This window comes from Pelodiscus sinensis, chromosome 3 (assembly GCF_052426305.1).
Source record: "Pelodiscus sinensis isolate ZL-2025 chromosome 3, ASM5242630v1, whole genome shotgun sequence".
Lineage (NCBI taxonomy): Eukaryota > Metazoa > Chordata > Testudines > Trionychidae > Pelodiscus > Pelodiscus sinensis.
Window position 1 is genome coordinate 149,310,978 of NC_143054.1, and position 17,955 is coordinate 149,328,932.

General features: G+C 52.6%; 1 protein-coding gene across 9 annotated transcripts in view; it reads right to left on the reverse strand.

Annotated features, from left to right (window-relative positions):
- Positions 1 to 10,731: 10,731 nt before the first annotated feature.
- The window catches only part of LOC142828014 (uncharacterized), a 96,906-nt gene continuing 89,682 nt past the window's right edge, over positions 10,732 to 17,955 (reverse strand). For 6 of the 9 annotated variants that reach the window (XR_016349256.1, XR_016349254.1, XR_012902909.2 and 3 more), the window contains one exon: positions 10,732 to 11,728. Coding sequence is in view for 3 of the 9 variants with exons in the window: in XM_075925155.2 (XP_075781270.2) it covers positions 11,100 to 11,728 (629 nt within the window). In the remaining 6 variants the exon portion in view is untranslated. The remainder of the gene's footprint in view (positions 11,729 to 17,955) is intronic. The other 3 variants (XR_016349253.1, XR_016349251.1, XR_012902907.2) reach the window with 3 other exon arrangements.

Genomic DNA, 17,955 nt, shown 5'->3' on the forward strand with positions numbered 1-17,955 from the left:
TGCCCCAACCACCCAGACAGTGACCTTTTTGGACCCCTTAGGCCTACCATCAGAGCCAGGGTATGAACCCCCCTAGACCGGCTTCTGTCACGTCAGGTCCACGAGTCCCTCCATCGGCAACACCTTTGGTCTGCTCCCCCATGTCGGCCTCCTCAGTACCTCTGTGCCAATCATCCCCAGGCCCAGGGGAGAGCACAGCTCTAGTGAGCCAACCTTTCCCCCCTCCCTTCGTGGCCATTTCGAATGATCCAGGCTGTCCAGACGCCCCTGTGGGTGATATGGCAAAGGGGTCATTGTCGTCCTCCCTGGATGAGGCATTGGCCAACTCAGTGCCCTCCACGCTCTCCTTGGATGGCAGGGCCCACTAAGACCTACTCCACTGCCTGGCCCAAAGTCTGGGAGTCCAAGCGGACAATGTCTGAGGACTCGGACCCAACCATCGACATCTTGCACGCAGACGCTCCCTCCAGAATGGCGTTGCCGATCAACAAGATGGTAGCCAAGATTTCGGCAGCCTTGTGGCAAACCCCCGCATCCATCCCGCCCACCAATAAATGTGCAGAATGGTGGCATTTTGTCCTCAGGAGGGTAATGAACACCTCTTCTCCCACCCTTCCCCCGGTTCTTTAGTAGTTCAGGCAGTCAACCAGAGGGAGAGGCAGGGACAGCCCGCCGCCATTCCTAAGAACAGGGAGGCTAAGAAGACCGACTTACTTGGGCAGAAAAGTCTATGCATCCAGGGGCATCCAATACCAAGTTGACAACCAACAAGTCCTTCTGTCCAGATATGCCTACAACACCTGGGCATCAATGGACAAGTTTATGGACTTACTCCCCAAAGATGCCCGTGTAGAGTATAAAGCCCTTCAAGAAGAGGGGAGAGTAATTTCCCGAATGGCGTTACAAGCAGTCCTCAATGTGGCTGATGTGGCTTCACAAGTCATGGCCACCAGAGTGGTCCTGCGTTGCAGCTCATGGCTCCAGGGCTCCGGAGTGCCGCCGGAAGTCCAAAACACCTCATAGGACCTCCCTTTCGAAGGCACGTTGCTCTTCTCAGAGCGAACTGACCAGTGGCTGCATGGCCTGAAGGACACGAGACCCACATTAAAGTCCTTGGGCCTACACAAACCTGCCACCCAGAGGCGGTCATTTATCAGCAGGAATGTTCCTAGACTGGCCGTCTGTTACATCGGACCGATGGGTTCTGGAGATAGTGGAAACGGATTATGTAATCCCTTTCCTCTTGCCCCCTCCTTCCTAACCCCCTACCTCATCCCTTTTCAGGGACCCCTCTCACAAGCCGCTGTTACAGGAGGAGGCTCGCCTCCTTCTCACCTTGGGGGCAGTAGAACGAGTTCCCCTTGATTTTCTAAACAGAGGATTTTATTCCTACTATTTTCTGGTTCCAAAAGCAAAAGGGGGCCCTCCCAATCTTGGACCTCAGCGCTCTAAACCTCTTCATCATCAAGACAAAATTCAAAATGGTTACTCTGGTGTCTCTCATTCCTTCCCTAGTCCCCAGAGACTGGTACGCTGCCCTCGACTTAAAAGACACTTATTTTCATGTTTCAATCGCCCCCTTCCACTGAAGGTTCCTGCGATTCACTGTGGGCCAGGACCACTTCCAATTCACAGCCCTTCGCTTTGGTATTTCTACGACTCCCCGAGTCTTCACCAAATATATGGCGGTGGTGGCCGCCGAGCTCAGGAAAAGGGAGTCCATGTGTTCCCTTATTTGGACGATTGGCTCCTCCGAGGGAAGTCGGAAACCCAGGTGAGAGACAACATCGCCATACTCCACTAACTTTTTCAAGAACTAGGTCTTCTTTTAAACCTGGACAAATCCACCTTAACTCCTTCCCAGGCCATAGAATTCGTGGGTGTGACCCTAGATTCTCGGTTTCAGAGCACCTCTCTACCCAGCTCCTGCTTTCTCACGCTATAGTTGGCAGTCAGGTCGCTCTTGAACTTTCCAGTGACCACCGCTCGGGCTTACATGCGTCTATTGGGCCTCATGGCCGCCTGCACGTATGTAGTGCAACACGCCAGACTGCACATGTGCCCTCTTCAGATGTGGCTATTGCGAGTCCTCAACCCAGCCATCTACTCCTGGGACAGAGTGTTAACCGTCCCCCCCCGTCCTCCTTGCGCTGAAGTGGTGGACCCACCAAGCGGAAGTCTACACGGGGGTCCCATTTTCCCAGTCAGTCCCATCCATCTGATTGGTCACAGATGCACCGGACATGGGTTGGGGAGCCCACCTGGGAGAGCTGCACACTCAAGCTATGTGGTCCCTCCGCAAAACCTCCCTGCATATCAACGTCAGGGAACTCAGGGCAGTCCGGCTGGCTTGTGCAGTTTTCCTTCCCCACCTGAGGGACAATACTGTCCTCATCCTGTCAGACAACATGACAGCGGTGGCCTATATAAACAAGTAAGGCGAGGCTCATTCACGTCGCCTGTGCTCAGAGGCAATCAGCCTATGGGAACACTATATCGGGGCGGATATCCACCCGATGGCCTTGTATCTCCTGGGCTCACAGAACATCCTAGCGGACAGATTGAGCAGATCATTTGTGAGCCACGAGTGGTCCCTGCATTGCGATGTTGCCCAATCTGTCTTCTGTGTGTGGAGGTTTCCCCATCTGGATCTGTTTACCACAGGCAGAACACGAAGTGCCCCCACTACTGCTTCCTCATGGGACAGGGATGGGAAGTCTTTAGGGGATGCTCTCCTCCTCCACTGGCCGCAAATCCTGCTGTACACCTTCCCACCCTTCCCACTAGTTCACAGGGTCCCATTGAAAGTGCGGGAGTTCAGGGCATCATTAATTCTAATCTCCCCAGTGTGGCCCAGACAGCATTGGTTTTCGACCCTCCTCAACCTCTCATGCGAGAGGCCTGTAATCATCCCACTAGTCCCGGGACTGATATCCAGGACTCGGGCAGGCTTCACCACTCAGACCTATGGTCCCTTCATTTGACAGCATGGAAGCTCCATGGTTAATGGCAGAGGAGCTCCAGTGCTCTCAACGAGTTCAAGAAGTCCTTCTGAGTAGCAGAAAACCTTCCATTAGAACTACTTACCTAGCTAAGTGGAAGCAGTTTTGCTGTTGGGCTTCTCAGAAGGGGGTACACCCGAGGTGGGCACCAGTCCCCTTGATCCTGGATTACCTGTTGGACCTCAGGCTCCAGCATCTCTCTTCCTCTTCCATTAAGGTCCACCTAGTGGCCATTTCAGCCTTCCATCCAGGGGAAGGGGGGAAAACGCTATTTGCCAACCCTATGGTCAACAGGTTCCTAAAAGGAATGGACAGACTCTATCCACATGTCTGGCAAACCATTCTCCAGTGGGACCTAAACCTGGTACTGTCCAAACTTATGGGGCCCCTGTTTGAACCACAAGCCACATGCTCCCTCCTCCACCTATCATATAAGGTGTCCCTCCTAGTGGCAATCACCTCCACGGGGCAAGTGTCTGAGAAGGGCATTGATGTCAGACCTCCCCCTCACACAGTATTTTTTTAAAGACAAGGTCCAGCTCCAACCTCACCCAGACTTTTTGCCGAAAGTAGTTTCTGCGTTCCACACCTCCCAGGATATTTTTCTACCAGTCTTTTACCCGAAACTGCATGCATCGGGGAAAGAACAAGCTTTACACATGTTAGACATCCGTAGGGTGCTAGCCTTTTATTTAGACAGGACCAAACCATTCTGAAAATCACCACAACTTTTCGTAGCCATCACAGAACGCATGAGAGGCCAACCTATATCCACTCAGAGGATCTCTTCATGGATAATCTCCTGTATCAGGGAGTGCTACTCTCTAGCAGGCATTTCAGCCCCGACCCTTAGAGTGCACTCTATGAGAGCTATGGCAGCTTCCACCGCTTTTGCAGTGCAGGTTCCCATCCTGGACATCTGTAGGGCTGCCACATGGTCCTCAGTCTACATGTTTACTAACCATTATGCACTGTCCCATCAGGCCAGAGAAGATGCTGTCCTAGGTAGGGCGGTCCTTAACTCCTCCGTGGTTTTAACTCCCTCCTCCTAGTTAGGTTCTGCTTTGGAGTCACCTATATTGGAATACATATGAGCAATCACTCAAAGAAGAAAGACCAGTTACTTACCTCGCAATTGTGATTCTTTGAGATGTGTTGCTCATGTCCATTCCAAATCCCCGCCCACTGCTCTTTATCTGGAATATGCCGGTAAGAAGGAACTGAGTGGGTGAAGGGGCCAGCAGTTGTCTATATGGGCCGATATATCAGCACCACTCCAGGGGGCTCCCTGCTGGCCGTAAGGGTACTGCTGAAGGAAAAGTCTCCGACGGTGTGTGCACACTGCGCACGCACACCTATATTGGAATGGACATGAGCAACACATCTCGAAGAATCACAGTTAGGAGGTAAGTAACTGGTCTTTCACCTCAGCAGATCTGCAGGAAGCAAAAGGCTAGTGTCTGCAGATAAAAACATCTGCCATTCTTCTGGGTTATTTTAAAGCAGGAGTGGGGAACCTTTTTTGGGTCAGGGGCCACACACAAGTGAGAAGCAAAAAAACCCCTTGACTGATGTTGCCCCCAACTGAGGAGAGAGACACTCCCCACATTCCCCTTGTCCACCATAGTCTAGGAGGGCCCAGCATAGTAGATTTTGTGTGCTCCAGCCCTGTGGTGAGGCAGCAGAGGGGCTTGAACACCAGCGCAGGCTCCCAAGTGCTGGGGGGGGGGGCTCTGAACCTTGGGGAGCTGGATCCAGGCAAGCCAGGGGCAGCATCTGGCCCTCCGGCCTCAGGTTCTGCACCCCTGTTTTAAAGATAAATGCTATTGAACTGGCAATAGTGTAATAGCAGAGATATTACACACATGAAAGCATTTGGTTCTCTGTCATTTTGCTTTATCTATACCCTTTGTTCTCCTTGTTTAACACCACTGAAGTTGTAGCTTTGCAAATCAAAGATGTGTCTGTGAGATTGTGACATTTTTCCCAGGGAGAAATGATACCTTAGCAGTATCTCTTCCAAACATATGTGATGTACTAATGTATAATTTGGATATTTCCACAAGTATTATTTATCAGTAGACTCATACAGAAAACAAAGAACAAACAGACTGATAACTTGCAATCACGCACTTTTCATCTTAGGATCTCTCAGGGTATGTCTACACTACAAAGTTAATTCGAACTAACAGCCGTTAGTTCGAATTAACTTTAATAGTGGCTATACATGCAAACTGCTATTTTGAATTTATTCGGAGCACTTAATTCGAACTAGGTAAACCTCATTCTACGAGGAGTAATGCCTAGTTCGAATTAAGTAGTTTGAATTAAGGGCTGTGTAGCCACTTAATTCGAACTAGCTGGAAGCTAGCCCTTCCCAGGTTGCCCTGGTGGCCACTCTGGGCCAAACCAGGGAAACTCTTTTGCCCCCCTCTCAGCCCCGGAACCCTTAAAGGGGCATGGTCTGCCCATGGTGCCTGTGCCGGTTGCAAGCCTGCCAGCATCCAGCCAGCAGACCCTGCACCTGGCACGAGATGAGCCAGCCACCCGCTGCCACCCAGCCCCCCGCCTCTTCCCAGGACCAGGCTGGTGGCTCCCAGGAGCCTGCCCGGGGCCTCAAAAGGCAGGTGCCCACCTGGTCTAGTGCAGAGATGGTGGACCTCATCGAGGTTTGGGGGGAGGCCTCCAACATCCACGATTTCCGCACTAGGCACAGGAATGCAGCCGTTTACAGCCGCATGGCTGCCAGGCTGGCCACCACAGGCCACATGCAGACCCAGGAGCAGGTCTGCTGCAAAATTAAGGACCTGCGGCAGGCCTACTCCAGGGCCTCCCAACCAGGGGCCGACCCAGAGGCCTGCCCTCACTTTGAGGCCCTGGATCGCATCCAGGGCCTCAAAGTTCATGCCCCCCAGGTGGTGGTCGACCCTGGGGCAGAAATGGAGGAAAAGGAGGACGCCAAGAGCCAGGAGCCTGCAGGGAGCCTGCCCAGGACCCAGGACCCCCGAGTCATCCCACAGAGCACATCTGCTGTGTCATCTGAAGCCGGGGAGGGCTCCACATGTGAGTGCCATCATGCTCCCCTTATGTGGAGAGGGAGCCCAGGGACCGTGCGCCTGGGCCTTGCCCACCATGGAGCAGCAGCTGGGTGTCATGCAGGGGCCCTGGACCATTCCCCACATGCCGACCTCACCTTGCAGAGGGGGGCTGGGTTTCACCCACTGTATCCCCAGGGAGAACTGACCACTGCTCTTGTTTCACCACAACCGCAGCAACTGGGACTGCAGGGCACACCACCTCACCTGCAACAGCCACCCGCACCCGGGCCAGCAGGCGCACCAGGAATCTGGAGGACTACTACCGATGGCACCTGTGGCTACTGGGGCAGCAGCTCTGCACCCAGGAGCACTGGGTCCAGGAGGACCTGCGGCTGAGGCAGTGGAGCTTGGAAGCACTGGAGGATCAGGGCCGTGCCCTCAAAGGTCACCTCCAGACCCTGGTGGACAGATTCCTGCCTCCTCCTGCTCCAGCCCCTGCGGCCGCCCCAGCTCTCGCTCCTCCTCCCACCTCTGCTACCCCTCCCACTTCCTCCACCCCCTTTCCCTCCTGCCCCACCCTCCACACCCACTCACCCCCAATGCCCCCACACCCGCAGTGCTGTGAGACGGGAGAGTCAGCAAGACCCCGAACCCTGAGCTTTCCCTTCCCTTCCTCCCCTTCGTCCCCCTTCCAGCTCCCTCCTCCCAGGTTTCTCCCTCCCCCTCCCACCTTCATTCCTCCCTCCCCCCACCGCAGTTATTTATGTAAAATAAAAAGAGATTTTTGTTTGCCAAAACAGGTGTCTTTATTTGACATTAGGAAGGAGGGTTAAGGAGGGGAAAGGGGAAGGAAATGAGGGTGGAAGACGGTCCCAGTGGGGCATGCAGGGAGAGTTCAGTCCTCCTCCACCAGGAAGCTGTCCCGCAGGGCTTCCCGGATCTGGACGGGCCCCCGCTGGGCCTCCCGGATGGCAGCGGTGCGGGGCTGTGCGTACTGGACAGCCATGTGATCAGCCTCAGCCATCCAGGTTGGCAGAAAAGCCTCCCCTTTCCACTCACATAAATTGTGCAGCACACCACATGCTGCCACCATGGGAGGGATATTGTGCTTGGTGACGTTGAGGCAGGTGAGGAGGCACCTAAACGGTGCTTTCAGGCATCCGAAGGCCCCCTTCACCACAATGCAGGCCCTGATGAGCCTGGCATTGAAGGCCTGCCGGGAGGGGTTGAGATGTCCCGTGTAGGGCTTCATTAGCCAGGGCTGTAGGGGGTAGGCCGCATCCCCCACCAGGCAGACGGGCATGTCCACGTCCCCAACCCTGAAGTAGCGGTTGGGGAAGAAGGTCCCGGCTTGCAGCCTCCGGCACATGGAGGAGTTCTGGAACACCTTGGCATCGTGTGCCTTGCCGGACCAGCCCACAGTAATGTCCGTGAATTGGCCCCGTGGTCAGACATGGCCAGCAGGAGCACGGAGAAGTACCCCTTGTGGTTGATGTACTGGGAGGCTTGGTGTTCCGAGGCACAGATGAGGATGTGTGTCCTGTCGATGGCCCCTCCACAGTTGGGGAAGCCGAGGGCGCCGAACCCCTAGATGACCGCGTCCAGGTCGGTGAGGTGGACCACCCTGCAGAGGCCTTGACCACCTGCCGAGAGACACATCAAACTGGGGTGCCCGGGTGGCTGGGAGTGTTCATTACCTGGAACTGCTCCATGCCCCACTCCCAGAAGCAACCCGCGCTGTGATCCTGGCTGCCGCGGACGGAGTGTAGTACGGCCGGGACAGACTGAACCCTCCCGTGCGGGGCACTTTTGTCTCCTCCCCTGCCATTTTCCCTTGGGCAGCCCATCCCCTCCTTGCAGCCCCCCTCCCCCCTCCAGCCCAGTGGCCGGTGAGTGCTGTACCTGCATGAGCACTGCTCCGACGGTGGATTTTCCCACGCTGAACTGGTTCCCAACGGATCTATAGCTGTCCGGCGTGGAGAGCGATGGCCACATGCTCCTGGAGGGGGTTGCAGGCCTCATGAGAGTGTCCCATCGCCGCAGAGCAGGGATGAGCCACTCGCAGAGTTCCACAAAGGTGTCCTTCTTCATCCTGAAGTTCTGGATCCAGTGTTGGTCTCCCCAGAGCTCCAGGACGATGTGGTCCCACCAGTCGCTGCTGGTGTCCAGACGCCAGATGCAGTGGAGCACGCTGGCATCCAGGCACTGCTGCGGCTCCTCCATGGCCCTCAGGGAGGCCAGGGGAGGGGCAAGGGGCTGACGTGCACCAGATGGTGCCAGGCAGCCTCCAGCCATTGCTGGCAGGCTTGCAGCAGCAAGTCCAAAAACTGGAGCAGAATGCCCAGGGTGAGCGCTGGGTCCACAGTGCCAACTGCGGCGGCGGCCCCAATCGGAACCATCGACACAGGCAGCCAGAGAGGAAAACACTTTGCTGTCCCTCGGCGAGGTAGGCAAGCAAGCGAAAAAGCTGAGAACCGGCTGTCCGGGGGGGTCCCTTTAAGCACGAGCATCAGATAGCCTCAGACAGCAGCCACACAAAGCAGCTACTGACCTGATGTCCTGCTGGAACCAGTTTCAGCTGCCTTTAAATGCGACCCAGCGTCCAATCAGTGTGGACGCGCTATTTAGACTTAGCAAAACGCTAATTCGAATTAGTTCTTGGATCTAGATACGTTATTTCGAATTAGCTTATTTCAAATTAACTAATTCGAAATAAGTTAGTTCGAATTAGTGCTGTAGCGTAGACATACCCAAAGTGCTTTACCTTTCATCAGTTCCATGTGCGGAAGTGAAGCACAAAGCAGTGAGAAAGGTAGTGCTGTGTAAACACAATGGATTAATCCAGCATGGAAGGTGAATTTTCTTCTTTTCTTTGTTTGATTTAAAGCTCAAACTTTTAGTAGCACATCATTAGCAAGAAAGAGAGCTGCTGCCAATATAGTCTGAATGCCTTATATGGTATTGTATGTGACTCGCTTTATTTATACCACCTTTGCTGCACAAGCTATGAGATTCTGTCAACTAAGTTCACATTTTTCATGGCAAAAAGCTTCACCTTTGTTCTTTCTCACAAGTATGCCTCTGCTTAAATTGAGCCCAGCTTTTAGAAGACAACTGGGAGGTGGGAGTGGGCATATTTCTCTTTGTATTAAAGAGAATAATTTCAAAAGATGTACTTGTTCTAACGTGCATTAGAGGCATGTTGGAAAACTCAGTGGAAAGGGGAAAAAAACCATGTGAACAAAAGGCATCTTTCAAACTGTTATCTCCTGTCAGCTGCAGCCTCTGCTTTCTCTGTGCAGCCTTGAGATAATCACACTGCAGACAGCTAAATAGGAAGTGCAGTTCCGGTGGCATTTCAAACCCCACCTTGAAATAGAAAGATTTCAACGCCTACCAAAAACTGTGTGTTAAATTAGGTCTGATGTGGCACAATTTCTCCTCTCCTGATTTTCCTCTGGGCTCTCTTTGTCAATTAAATTTATCTCCCACTCACCCACAAAACAGGAGGTCATGCCCATATTTGCATAGATGGTAGATATGCTCTTTCATTAGCCTGCTTGCTGGTGAGTAAATAAATTAACTAGTTGAAGGGGAATATGTGTTGCACTCCTTTAAATTCTGCTGGCCTCTCACCTTCAGGAACCATGGAGAGAAAGGATGGTTGTGTAGATAAGGCACAGATATGAAACCCAGCTGTAGGTGCTATTCCTGGCTCTAGCAAATGTTTAACTATGAGATCTTCAGCAATGCAGTTAATTTCTTTATACTTGTTTCCCCCACTGTAACAATATTTGTAAAATTCTTTAAAATATTTTACAGAAGAATCTTTATGGTACAATTATTCTACGGGGGTAGATAGTATAACATCCAAAGGACTGAGGCAAGATCACATTATCTAAAAATCTAACCAACTGTGGACTCTTGCTTCTCTTAGGGTATGTCTACACGACAGTGCTATTTCAAATTAATTTATTTCGAATTAGCTAATTCGAAATAAGCTAATTCGAAATAACACATCTAGACACAAAAACTAATTTGAAATAGCGGTTTTCTAATTCAAAATAGGGCGTCCACATTGAGTGGACCCTGAATCGAAGGTAAGGCTGGTTGGAACCATTGCCAAAAGGGCATCAGGGTCGAACTTAGTGTGTGGGGCTGCTGCCTCAGGCTAGCCGAGGTCTGTGCTTCAAGGCACCCGACCCTCCATGCCAACAGACAGTTCTCAGGTTTCTCTGCTTGCTGATTTACCTCACTGAGGGTATGTCTACACTACCCCGTTAGTTCGAACTAGCGGGGTAATGTATGCATACCGCACTTGCTAATGAAACCCGGGATTTGAATTTCCCGGGCTTCATTAGCATAAGCGGGGAGCCGCCATTTTTAAATCCCCGCTGCTTCGAACCCCGTGCAGCGCGGCTACACGGGGCTCAAACTAAGTAGTTCGGACTAGGTTCCTATTCCGAACTACCGTTACTCCTCGTGAAACGAGGTGTACCGGTAGTTCGGAATAGGCACCCTAGTCCGAACTACCTAGTTCGAACCCCGTGTAGCCGCGCTGCATGGGGTTCGAAGCAGCGGGGATTTAAAAATGGCAGCTCCCCGCTTATGCTAATGAAGCCCGGGAAATTCAAATCCCGGGCTTCATTAGCAAGTGCGGTATGCATACATTACCCCGCTAGTTCGAACTAGCGGGGTAGTGTAGACATACCCAGAGGGACAGCAAAGCATTTGTGTCTTGGAGTGCTCTCCTTGCCCTCACTCAGGACACCATGGCACTCTGCAACATGGAACCAGACCTGCCCAATGGGACTCTGCTGCATCTCGTGGACACGTTGCCAGCAGCCTGGCTGCACTGTCTGCAGGCTGCCATCCTGGAGAACCATCAAGGGGCTTTCAGGATCCAGGGGGCCCTGTGGGAGAGCTTCCACCCTGAGGAGCACTAACAGTCTCCTTGGTCTGCCCCACCGGGGGCTTGTGCCCCATTCCTCTCTCTCGTCCTTCTGCTTACCCTTCCCTAGGCCCCCCCTTCCTGATGTCAAATAAAATACACGTATTTTTAAAAATAGAAACTGTCTTTATTTAACACAACTGGGGGGTGAACCTCTGGAGAGATGGGGAAAGGAGGTAGGAGAGGGCAGGAGAGAAGGTGGGAGAGGGGAGGGGGAAAACTGGGAGGAGGGAGCTGGAAGGGGGAAGCAATGGGAGGAAGGGGCAGGGGAAGCTCAGTGCTCAGGGGTGGGAATCTCACCGGGCCAACTGCCTCCCAGCACCATGGAGGAGGGGGTCTCGGCATCCCTGGGGGGATGGGGAGGAGAGTGCGGAGGTTGAGGTAGGGGGTGTGGAGATTGAGAAGGAGGGTGTGGAGGTTGAGGAGGAAGAGGTGGGGGGTCAGGAGTGGGAGGAGGAACAGTAGCTGGGGTGCAGCAGGCGCAGGACTGGCACGGGGCAGCATGCTCTGCACCAGGGCCTGCAGATGGTGACAGATGGCACGACCCTGGGCAAGCAGCTCCTGCTGGAACGCCCGGTCATCCTGCACCTGCTGCTCCATGATCCAGGTCTGGGCTCGCAGGGCCTGCAGGTGCTGCTCTCTGTACCCCTGCTGCGTGGTGGTGGTCCTGCTGAGGTCGCAGGTGCTGGAGCATGTCCCAGGCGGGGTGGTGCGCCCTACACAAGCAGCTGGTGCGGCTGTAGAGAAAGAAGAGAAGTGGTCAGTTCTCCCTGGGGACGCAGAGGATGATGCCCAGCCCCCCCGCGAGGTGAGTGCGACCATGCCCTGCACCGTCAGAGCCGATGTGCTTGCACAGAGGCCATGGTTGTCATGTCCAGCTCTGCCCGGGAGTGGGAGCTGCCCCAAGACTGCACCCATGCCCCTGTGCTGTATATAGTGCAGCTGGGGCAGGGGAGGGAGGGAGATGTCCCCTGTCCCTGTGTAGAGGGGGTATGTGAAGGGAGGGCATCCTGCTGTGTCCTGCCCCGAGGTCGGGAGCGTGTCAGGTGTCTTCACAGACACGTGTGGCTATTGGGCCACGGTCCCTGTGTGGCACACAGCTAGAGCCACCTGCGCAAGGGTGGCACAGCACATGCCCGCACATGCACAGGTGGCTGTGTGATCCGTGGGAGGCATGGCCCATGCATGCCGTCCCTGGTCTCCCCTCGCCTCCCCCCCCCCGGGTAGGGGATAGAACTGGCACATAGCTGGTATGGCCTTCCTGGACGAACCTGCCGACTCTGGTGCCGGGACAGCTGGTGGTGGCCCCTCTGCTGTGCCTGGGTCAGGGCCCTCAGCTCCTGGCTTGCTGCACCCTGGGCTGGCGCGGACCACCCCGCTCCCCCAGGATTTGGTCAAGGGTGGGGAAGTAGGGGCAGGTGTCAGCCCTGGTGGCCCTGGTGTATGCCTGCCACCACTCTTTAATTTTGAGGCGTACCTGCTCCTGGGTGCACCTGTGTCCCTTGCGGGCCATGGTGGCTGCTATGCGGCCATAGAGGGCCACATTCCTCCGCCTAGTGAGGAGATCATGGACATTGGGGGCCTCCCCCCAAACCTCAAGGAGGTCCATGATCTCCGCACTAGTCCAGGTAGGCGTGCGCCGTCTACAGCCCCTGGATGGCCCCTGGGTGCTGCGGGACTGGGCGGGGGACAGCTGGCTGCCATTGGCTGCCATTGTGTGGCCACTGGCTGAGGGTCTGTGGCTGCTGGCAGCCTGGCTCTGGCACGTGCCCAGTGGCCAGACTCTACCCCTTTAAGAGCTCCGGGGCTGGGGGAGAGAAGAGTTTTCCTTGTTGTGCCCAGAGTGGCCACCAGGGGAAACTGGGAAGGGCTGGAGGCCCCCTAATTTGAAATAAGTGTCTACACAGCACTTATTTCGAATTAGCTATTTCAAATTTGGTGTTACTCCTCATAGAATGAGGTTTACCAAATTCGAAATAAGTGCTCCACTATTTCGAATTTATTTCGAAATAGCCGTTTGGCTGTGTAGAAGGTATTGAAGTTAATTCAAAATAATGGCTGTTATTTCGAATTAACTTTGTAGTGTAGACGTACCCTTAAAGCTGGAGATTCCAAAAGAACAGTTTCAATCCCCATGTTCCTAGCCTGCATCCTAGCTAATACAGAAGAGGTCATTCATTAACATGGATCCCTTCTTGCATAGTTCAATGTCAGTTGATATTTGATCTTTTAAAATAGTAAAAAGTAGTTTAATTTGCAGTACAATTTCTTCAGGGTGAATATATGCGTTTTTCTGTTAGATTATCCAGCAGAATCTTAAGGTCAGAATGACAACTCTGCCTAGTCAGTGGATTAGATGCTGTGTTTTACTAAGTTCCATAGGAAAGATAACTTCTGGAGCAACAATGGAATGCTTTGCTCTTTGGCCTGGTTAGACAGAACACTGCTGAGATGATCCTTTCAGCTGTTATAGCAGGGTCAATTTTCCCAAGCTGCTCTTCTTACGTCTTCACCATACAGTTGTGTGCTGTGCTTCTAATTGTGTAGAGGCCAGGGCTGGCTTTAGGAAGTGCGGGGCCCTATTCAAACAATTTCAATGGGGCCCCGCAGCAATTTTGGTTCAAAAACAAAAAACAAAAAAACACCGCACACAAAAGTTTCAACAGGGGGCCCCGAAATTTTTTTGGTTAAGCAAAGAAAAAGAAAAAAAAACGCACACAAAAAATTCCCAGCTCCCTCCTCCGCAAAGCCCCAGAGGTAGCTAACACCCCCACGGTGCAGGGAAACCCTGTGCTCAACTCACACCTCCTCCGGGGCCAACGCCCCCTCCGCAGCGGACCCGGCACACTTCCGGGCAGGGGTGGCAGGTTTGTATAATTTTTGGTGGTGCCTCATTAGCCACACCCCTGACTCCTGTTAACTACGTCCCCTGGCGCCCATTAACCAGGCCTCTGGAGGTAACACACTTGGGCAAGATGGACACATGACCATAATGTGTGTCATGTCATGCCTCTGGAAGGACTTTTCCCACCATCCTCCTACCAACAGGGATTAGTTTGGCCCCCATCAAACCCCCCTCATGCAACTATCCTGCAGTTGCATTAACCCAATGTGTGTGACATTAACTCGGGGGCAGAGAGACTGGGGGAAGTGTTCCCTCTAAGGCTATGTCTACACTCACGGCTTCTTGTGCAAGTACAGCCGTTCTTGCGCAAGAACCCACAGAGTATCCACACTGCCCACCTGCTCTTGCACAAGAGCATTTACAGTATGGCATAGTAAAAGAGAGCGTCTTATGCAAGAGCTACGCTCTTTTCTAACAGGTGTAAGCTCTCTTGCGCAAGAGGGTAGTGTGGATGCTCAGCAGGGATTTCTATGGCTAAAATGGCTATCAGAACTTTCTTGTGCAAGAGAGCGTCCACACTGCCATGGATGCTCTTGTGCAAAAGCACAGCTCACACATGGCAGTGTGGACGTGTTCTTGCACAAGAGTTCTTGCACAAGAACCCTTGCACAAGATGGAAGCCACCAGTGTAGACATAGCCTAAGAGTTTCCTCCCATGAGCAGAATGAATTGTGTTGTGCACCAGTACTGAGTTCATGTGGCTTGTTTGGATGTGTCACTGTGGCACCCAAGTTATTAATAAATATCTCATAAACCTCTACCTTTTCCCTCTGTTGCCATGTCTCCTCCCCTTGCTCCATCAGCTCCCCTGGTGCCTGCTGCCCCCCAACTCCTCACCCTCCTCTGCTGTCCTGACTCCTGCCCTTCTCACTGTCATCAGCCCTCCTGCGACCTGCCCCCCTCCACCAGCCTTTCTCTGCCCCCTGTGCCCACTCCTCCAGTAGCCCCACTCTGATCATGTGAGCTATCCCTCCTCATCCCCTCTCCTAACACCTACCTCTACACACCTGCCCTGCCTCTCTCCTCTGGTGCTGGTCCCTCCCCTGCAGGTGTCTGCCCTTCTGCTTCACCCCCAGAATCCCCTGGCACCTGCACCTTCCCTTACCCCTGCACCCTCCTGGTGCCTCCCCCTTCCCTTACTGCCCCTGCCCCTTTTGTCCTCTTTTTCCCTGATGCCCACCCCCTCACCACTCTCTGCCCTCATTCCCTTCTGTGCCCTCACACAGGACTTGCTCCATCCCCACCTTTCTCATGCCCACCCCTTCTTTCAAAAGCCTTTTCCCAGCACCTCTCCCTGCCCCCTCTAGCCCTAAATGCCCTTACCCTCTCCTTTTGCAGCATCACCCTGTCCCGCCTCCCACTGTCACCTCCCCTCCTGCCCTTTTCCTCATTGTCTGCATTTGGCCCCCTGGCATTTGTCTCTCCTCTACCCTGTCTCTTGGTGCCTTCCCCTTTCTTCCCCCTCCCCTTCCACATAAGCCCCTTCCTCTCCCACCCCTTCCCCTATTTTCCCCCTCCCCCTCAACACAAGCCCCTTCCTCCCCCATTTTCCTCTTCCCCCTCCACACAAGCCCCTTCCTCCCCCTCCTCTTTCCCTTATCTTACCTTCTGCCTTCCACTTTGAGGGGCCGGAGTCTGCTCGGGCCCCAGAAGTCCCCGGACTCCAAACCCGGAGCTAGGCCGCACGGCGCAACGTGGCACCGAGCAGTTTTAAAGTTCCGGGCCGTGACATCACGTCACGCCTGGGTGTATCCCCGCTTCATCTGGGAATGCCGCACATGGCAGCAGCAGCTGGCAGCAGGGAGCCAAACTGAAAGCTGCGCACAGCAGGAACGGGCTGGGGCTTCCGGGTTCAGGGCACGGAGCCCCTTTAGGCGCAGGGCCCGATTCCAGGGGATCAGACAAATTGGCCTAAGGCCGGCCCTGGTAGAGGCATAACTGACTAAAACCACAATGTGTCCATATGATTAGTAATCTGTTGCTAGCAGGTGAATCTGAACTGTACCAGCTCTGCTAGCTGCCTACTCTGGCACTGTTCTATTGTAGGTAGTGGCAAGGTGATGCTGCCATGTGGACAGGGAATCCCCAGTCCCATTCTTGCCCCTATATCTTGTCCTTCCCTAACTGTGCTTCCTTTGCCTCTTTTCAGCACAAAGTTTCATATAAGCAGGCTGAGCATGTTTAATGGCAGAGCTGCTTTTGCCAGCTGAAAATACAGTTCATTCATCTGAGCACTGGGTGCTCTCCAACACACTTCCTGCTGGTTGCCAGGCAACAATATTAGTACTGTTGTGCTTGCATGTTATGCAACCTTTGCTGTTCTGCTTTTTTTATTATGAGACTCGACATATTGCCAAAATAGGATGTTTCCCTTCTCCCTCCCCTTCCCAGAAAAACATGGAAATGGGCTTTTAAAAGCCCAGCATAGCAAGTAACCACATTTTATTAAATGCATCAGATTTTAAAGGCAACCTCAAACATAAATAAGCCTCTTTCAGAATTACTTCGAAGAAACCTTTACCCGAAATGGTACACCACATTCATGTTGTCAGAGCCCACAGTAAGAGGTTCTCACAGTATCAGTTCCTCTCTCCTCTTGTACTGCCTTGGTGTTGTATCGCTTAAAAACCAATACAGAAATAGAAACTGCAACATGTGGATAACACGATTTATTTACAGTGATGTCCACAACATATTTTCCAAACAAGGAAAATGGTTGCTACACTTGGGAAGTTACATTTTCAGAATAGACTGACAAGCAGACAGAGATCTGGGAATGAACACAAACACCAGTCAGCTTGTATTATGAGTCTATTCAAATCTCCCTGTTGGCAGCACAGCAAAAGTGGGTCCTAAAGGAAAGATTCTCATAAGTCTTTCTTTGTAGTTTGACTTGCATTAAGTTTAGATCTAGCAAGATATAATATTACACAACCTTCTAACCACATTATTCTTATGGACTGGATGTTATAGGAGGCAGAGAAAAAGAAAAACTACCATACTGGTAGGCTGGAAAGATCAACTGAAATTGCACTGAAGAAGGTGAAGTTTAGGGATAAAACCTGCTCCTCCATTTATGAATGCAGAGGCCGTTGAAAGTGAAACCAGTACATTTCTGCACTGTACATAGGTGGAGATAGCAGAGTAAGGGAGTCATATGGGGGATACTTGGGAATAAAACCAAATGCCTTCTGTAGACCTGAATGATACTCATATTTGGCAGCCCCGTCATACCTGACTGCCCTCACATCAAAGGGCATAAGGGAGAGAGAGCTTACTGCTCAGAACACCTACAAAAAGGTGCACTGGGCTGGGATCCAGCAGACAATCATTATATTAACCAACTCATACCCATACTCCAAGAGCCTGGCAGCTATCTATCATTCTTTGGCAAATAAGACAAGAGAGCTTGCACAAGGTCACTTCAGGCAAGGCTGGGAATAGAACAGAGTTCTCCAATATGACAGAGCCAAGTCCCATTCATTCAGTCACTGGCCTTCAGACTCAAATCCATAGACTTCGCTATCTTGTCTCTAACTAGTGATCTAATAAGGGGTATGTCTATACTACCCTCCTAGTTCGAACTAGGAGGGTAATGTAGGCATACCGCACTTGCAAATGAAGCCCGGGATTTGAATTTCCCGGGCTTCATTTGCATAAGCGGGGAGCCGCCATTTTTAAAACCCCGCTGGTTCGAACCCCGTGCAGTGCGGCTACACAGGGCACGAACTAGGTAGTTCGAACTAGGAAGCCTAGTTCGAACTACCTAGTTCGTGCCCTGTGTAGCCGCGCTGCACGGGGTTCGAACCAGCGGGGTTTTAAAAATGGCGGCTCCCCGCTTATGCAAATGAAGCCCGGGAAATTCAAATCCCGGGCTTCATTTGCAAGTGCGGTATGCCTACATTACCCTCCTAGTTCGAACTAGGAGGGTAGTATAGACATACCCCTAGAGACTAGACTTTTTACTCAAAGCCAGGAACACAATCCAGGAGTCCTGGTTCCTAACATTCTACCACTGTCTCACAAATTACTGTGCAGCCCTATAGCAAAGTGTCTTAT